General features: G+C 41.2%; 1 protein-coding gene across 6 annotated transcripts in view; it reads left to right on the top strand.

Annotated features, from left to right (window-relative positions):
- The first annotated feature begins 1715 nt into the window (after positions 1-1715).
- LOC103375268 (uncharacterized) overlaps positions 1716-6655 on the top strand; it is a 13439-nt gene continuing 8499 nt past the window's right edge. For 3 of the 6 annotated variants that reach the window (XR_521196.1, XM_008305493.1, XM_008305496.1), the window contains exon 1: positions 1716-4044. Coding sequence is in view for 5 of the 6 variants with exons in the window: in XM_008305493.1 (XP_008303715.1) it covers positions 1899-4044 (2146 nt within the window). In the remaining variant the exon portion in view is untranslated. Of the gene's footprint in view, positions 4165-6655 lie in introns of all 6 variants that reach the window. The other 3 variants (XM_008305494.1, XM_008305495.1, XM_008305497.1) reach the window with 1 other exon arrangement.

The following is a 6655-nucleotide window of genomic DNA, read 5'->3' as shown; positions in this document are numbered from 1 at the left end:
TGTACAAGTACAAGGCAACAAAATGCAGTTAGCATCTAACCAGAAGTGCAATAGTGCAGAGTATAAAGTGCAGATGTATATATATGTATATATTCACTCACCTGCCTTGAGTCGCATATGAACTTAAGTGACATCCCATTCTTAATCCGTAAAGTTTAATATGACGTTAGTCCACCCTTTGCAGCTATAACAGCTTCAACTCTTCTGGGAAGACTGTCCACAAGGTTTAGGAGTGTGTTTTTGGGGATTTCTGACCATTCTTCCAGAAGCGCATTTGTGAGGTCACACACTGATGTTAGACGAGAAGGCCTGGTTCTCAGTCTCCGCTCTAATTCATCCCAAACGTGTTCTATCGGGTTGAGGTCAGGACTCTGTGCAGGCAGGTCAAGTTCTTCCAAACCAAACTCTCTCATCCATGTCTTTATGGACGTTGCTTTGTGCACTGATGCACAGTCATCCTGGAAGAGGAAGGGGCCATCTCCAAACTGTTCCCACGAAATTGGAAGCATGGAATTGTCCACAATCTTTGAGGATGCTGTGATCTCGATACAGGCAGCGTTTCCTGTATAGGCCCTGAATGCCTGTGAGTGGAGTCTCTGTGATGCGCTGGGCAGTTTTCACCACCTGTTGCAGAGCCCTCTCTAATGTACGAAGCGGCACTGTGAGCAGGTGTTGAGTCCTGTTGGTAAAGAAAACTGTCATCTCCATAAAGTTTGAATAGCAATTTGTTCAAAAGGAATATTGGATTTCTGATGTTAATGAGCTGTAAGTCATAATCATCAAAACAAAACAGAAAAAAACTAACAAACAACCAAAAAAATAACGCTTGATATGTTTCACTTTACCTGTAATAAGTAATATGAGAATAACAACCTTTTTCACATCGTCTAAATTTTTGAGATGCACTAGTACATCAACTTAGGCCCTATTAATTTAATATATCTTCATTTAGTCATCACAGCTATGATACGTCCTGCGATTGTGATCAGCAAAATGAGTCGCACAAAAACATGAACTGTTAAGATTGATGATTTCAGCTTTGTGTGTTGAGAAACTGGTTGTATATTTAGCCTATGTATATGATGTAAAGCTTTGTGAGCTGATGTCTCTGTCTTGAAATTCTGATCCATTATGCCCACCAGTGACAGAATAATAAGTAATAATGACAATGCATTTCATCGCCCCAAAACACTGACCAATATTGAAGGTACCCACAAGTGTGCAACAGGAACTTAGATTTTTTATTTTTTTCATTAAAAAAACAAGGAAGAAGGGGTTCCTTTAATGAGTTAGTTGTTATACCATAAAGTCATTCAAATTTTTTTTCTTTCTTTCAGGTAAACACAGACTGCACATGAAAACAACGACTTAATAACTAAATAAATCATCAAAAATGGGAAACGAACAACCAAGAGAAGATATCAGCCACAGATGTTGCAAGTGCAATAAAGCCCTGCCCCCAATCAGCTTCTTGGAGTTCATCAAAGTTATTCATGAGCGGGACAAACATGTGTGTCTTGGAGGTCAATACATCAGACGAGATGGCAATGTTTGGGTGTGGGAGTGTGAAAATTGCTTCAAGGAGCCAATCAGAGTTCAGGAGGAAACCAGGAAAGAAGAGCAGAGGAGGAGAGAAGCAGAGAGGAAGAGAGAGGAGGAGCAAAAGAGGAGAGAAGAGGAGCGACAAGAACAATTAAATAAAATACTACANTACTGATGAAGATCTTCAAGAGGAAGCCTACAACCTCTACAGTCGAGGTCTGAAATATGTATTTTCTGTGGAAGAGAAGCCTCGTTTCTCATGGGAAGGTCTGCTTGTGTTCTGTCTTGGAATTTTACAGATTATTGGAGGAGCATTGGTCACTGCATTTACATTTGGCACATTAGCTCAAGTCGGCATGGGTCTCATCACTGAAGGAATATCAGACTGCATCTCTGGTATTGAGGCCATGGTGACGGGAGAATTCAGCTGGAAATCATGGGCAATTGGAAAAGCCATTTCTATTGGTGTATCTCTCATTGGGTTTGGCGTTGGAAAGTTGATTGCAAAGGGCTTCAAAGCCTCTAAAATGTTAATTAAAGGATTTGGGAAACAGCTGAAGCCAATGTCAAAGTTTCTCTCCAGACAAGCTAAAGATGGTTTAAGTGCTGTCATGAAGACAAATATGAAGAATGTAGCATACTACACTGCTAAAAAAGTTGCAGAAGAAGTCATTGTCTATGGACTTGGTGTGGCAGAAAAGAAAATACTGAGCGAAATACTAAAAAATGTCAAAAAGAAGATTGAAAGTGGAATTGCTGAAAACGTGAAATCCGACATGGAAAAGGAACCCATAACTGCATTAGTAGACTCTATTGTCCTCTCACACATTGAAGATAAAGAACAACTTCATGATCTCTTAAAGGACAAGGACAGAAAGAGTGACCTGCTGGCCATTTTCAAAACACTGAGCAGCGCTGCAGCACAGACATTCTATGCAGACCTTGACTGGCAGAATAGGCTTAACTCAACCTTTTCCAGCGTGATTAACAGTGCCAAAGCAGGAAGTGATGGCAAAGCTTATGGAATTCTGACAGCCATTCAAGTTGTCCACATGGCGGCACTGGCAGGAGAAGCCACCCATGCAGTGCTCACTCTTTCCAGCAAGTTTTTCTCAAAGCTTCACAGGCAGCTGAATATATTTAAAGAAAAAAAGGCTTCTTCAGAGAAAGTCAAGGTAAATGAGCTGTCTGTCTCAGACGTTGAGATGCTGAAAGAATTCAAGCAGGATGTTGCTGACATCATCAGTACTTTATTGGCCGATGCTTTAGTGGAAGTGTTCCACCAGAAGTTCTCCAGTCACGTCATTTCTTATGTTCAAGGTAAGTTAAATGGCGCCATTGGCCATTTTGTAGGAACTGCTTTAAAGATTGACAGAACAATGGAAAAACTCAGAGCTGGACAGAATAACAGATACATCTCATACATGCCAGGAAGCCGGAATTCTGAACATGAACTTACAGGAGAGACAGGTCAACACTCACAGTCACATGCTGAAAAGATCAAGAACAACACGACTGCAGGCACCATTCTTGATATCAGAGTCCTGGCAGAAGCCAAAGGCACTAAGGTTGTCATTCTCACAGAGGATAGCCATGGCAAACTTACCAAAATGCAGGAGTTGAGCCCAAGCACTAAACCCGCCAGTCAAACTGTGACACTGATCTACAGACCAAAGAGTGCCCAATACCCTGCCGGCCATTATGATGTGCGCATCAATGGCCAGACAGTGAAGATAGTCAGCAAGGACAAGAGTTGCCTGTTTGATGCTTTGGCACGAGGCATGAAACCACAGGCCAGTGAAGATGAAATCTCTTTGGAAGCAGACCGTCTTCGATCAGTGGAGGTCGACGCTCTCCTCAGACACCCAGGCCAATGGGACCCTTTCATCAAACGCAAAGAGTGGACTGAAAAAATCAGAGGAGGGGACTGGTACTTGGCAGAGGGAGCTGCACCACCAATAAAAGAGACCAAAGAGGTACTTAAGAAAGAAGTTGGAAAAGTACAAACGTACAAACAATGGCAACAACATGCCAAAAAAAATCCGGGAATTGGACAGTTCCTCAATGCAGATCACCAGCCACCAGTCAGCAGTATACTGGAAGCTCAAAAAATGAACCCAGATAGCAAATTAGCAAAAGCCATGCTTGAAGTTGCAACAAACTCATCTCCTCTGAATCCCAGTCTGATTCCTGATGTGCACAAACATCATGGCCGTGAACTTCCAACTGTTTGTGTACCTCAAGAAATACATCGTGAGTTTCTCAGTACAACATCAAAAGCCTTCAGAATGTGTTTAGCTGAAACCATAAGCAAGGATGATGTTGTAGGCACCTTCAAGCTGATGGTCCTTGGCTCTATGGTGAGATCCAATCTGAATAACACCAAGAACTTTAAGAACTTTCAGAACACCAAGAAGAGTAAAACCCGATTTGCCATCTTTGAGAGCAGTTTTCCGCAACATAGTCCAACTCTGAGAAAATACTGGTTCAATCGACTTCAAGGCAAGAATGTCATGACAAATAATGATCTTACCACCATTACTTCATGGTTCAACAACAAGAGCTACAATGATAACAACGATCCACACCGGAACCAAGTCTGCAACCTTCTAAAATGAAAAGGTAAGATTACCTGTAAAACCATATTAAATAAATCATATGTACAGTTGAAACCAGAAGTTTACATACCCCGTATGACGAGACACAACCTTTTTTTACTTCACTATCTGACATTAAATGAGACTAAACTTTTGCTGTTTTAGGTCAGTTGGCCATCACAAAGCCCTGATCTCAATCCAATAGAANAACAGGGTGAGGGCTAGTTCTATTCATCCACATTAAATGCAGTAGTCTCCTCATGTTGTCAGCTGAAGATCTATTTTTTATAAATCCCACTTGGTCTTTGTGAATAATTTTAGGCAAAACCTTATCTAACCGTAGCGCTAATGTTTTGGACAATATTTTGCAATCGACATTTATCAGGCTTATGGGTCTATAATTGGCTGGATCTGTTACATCCTTGTCTTTTTTTGGTATCAGTGATATGATAGCTTCGTTAAAACTTTCTGGAAGTGAACCATATTGAAACGCTTCTTGAAAAACTTCTGTAATAAACGGACAAAGAATATCTACATACTTCCTATAATATTCCACCGGGAAGCCATCTACACCAGGTGACTTCCCAGGTTTCATACTCTTAATTGCAAATCTAACTTCAGTTTCCGTTATAGGAGTGTCCAAGCTAGCCTTTTCCTCAGAAGGGAGTTGGGGTAGTTCTACTTTCTGGAAGAAAGAGTTCAAGTCGAGTGACATCCCATTCTTAATCCATAAAGTTTAATATGACGTTAGTCCACCCTTTGCAGCTATAACAGCTTCAACTCTTCTGGGAAGACTGTCCACAAGGTTTAGGAGTGTGTTTGTGGGGATTTCTGACCATTCTTCCAGAAGCACATTTGTGAGGTCACACACTGATGTTAGACCAGAAGGCCTGGCTCTCAGTCTCCGCTCTAGTTCATCCCAAACGTGTTCTATCGGGTTGAGGTCAGGACTCTGTGCAGGCAGGTCAAGTTCTTCCACACCAAACTCTCATCCATGTCTTTATGGACGTTGCTTTGTGCACTGATGCACAGTCATCCTGGAAGAGGAAAGGGCCATCTCCAAACTGTTCCCATGAAGTTGGAAGCATGGAATTGTCCACAATCTTTGAGGATGCTGTGATCTCGATACAGGCAGCGTTTCCTGTATAGGCCCTGAATGCCTGTGAGTGGAGTCTCTGTGATGCGCTGGGCAGTTTTCACCACCTGTTGCAGAGCCCTCTCTAATGTACGAAGCGGCACTGTGAGCAGGTGTTGAGTCCTGTTGGTAAAGAAAACTGTCACCTCCATAAAGTTTGAATAGTAATTTGTTCAAAAGGAATATTGGATTTCTGATGTTAATGAGCTGTAAGTCATAATCATCAAAACAAAACAGAAAAAAACTAACAAGCAACCAAAAAAATAACGCTTGAAATGTTTCACTTTACCTGTAAAAAGTAATAAGAGAATAACAAACTTTTTCACATTGTTCTAAATTTTTGAGATGCACTAGTACATCTACTTAGGCCCTATTAATTTAATATATCTTCATTTAGTCATCACAGCTATGATACGTCCTGCGATTGTGAACAGCAAAATGAGTCGCACAAAAACATGAACTGTTAAGATTGATGATTTCAGCTTTGTGTGTTGAGAAACTGGTTGTATATTTAGCCTATGTATAGATGTTAAGCTTCGTGAGCTGATGTCTCTGTCTTGAAATTCTGATGGTATGTCCACCAGTGACAGAAAAATGATTAATAATGACATTTCATCACCCTAAAACACTGACCACCATTGACGGTACCCACAAGTGTGCAACAGGAACTTAATTTTTTTTTTTTTCATTAAAAAAACAAGGAAGAAGGGGTTCCTTTATTGAGTTAGTTGTTATACCATAAAGTCATTCAAATTTTTTTTCTTTCTTTCAGGTAAACACAGACTGCACATGAGAACAACGACTTAATAATTAAATAAATCATCAAAAATGGGAAACGAACAACCAAGAGAACGTAACAGCCACAGATGTTGCAAGTGCAATAAAGCCCTGCCCCCAATCAGCTTCTTGGAGTTCATCAAAGTTATTCATGAGCGGGACAAACATGTGTGTCTTGGAGGTCAATACATCAGACGAGATGGCAATGTTTGGGTGTGCGAGTGTGAAAATTGCTTCAATAAGCCAATCAGAGATCAGGAGGAAACCAGGAAAGAAGAGCAGAGGAGGAGAGAAGCAGAGAGGAAGAGAGAGGAGGAGCAAAAGAGGAGAGAGGAGGAGCGACAAGAACAATTAAATAAAATACTACAGGAGTCACACCATCAAGAGCAGCATGAGAAACAATGGAGCAGCCACTTTGCAGAACATCAGTCCAAGCAAACGGTTCAAACTCTGCATCTGGATGAGTTTGAGACTGACTATGAATCAGGCAGTGATGAGTTTCTAGAAATCCTCTCTTTGAAATGCAGCATCCCAGTTTCAGATCTCAGTCTCACTCAGCTGACAGCTGATCAGCTGGGAGAGATCCTGTCAGTCCTGGACAGAC

This window comes from Stegastes partitus, unplaced genomic scaffold, assembly GCF_000690725.1.
Source record: "Stegastes partitus isolate 25-593 unplaced genomic scaffold, Stegastes_partitus-1.0.2 Scaffold2524, whole genome shotgun sequence".
Classification (NCBI taxonomy): Eukaryota; Metazoa; Chordata; class Actinopteri; family Pomacentridae; genus Stegastes; species Stegastes partitus.
Note: the sequence above shows the minus strand (reverse complement) of the source record. Positions and strands in the feature narration are given on the sequence as shown.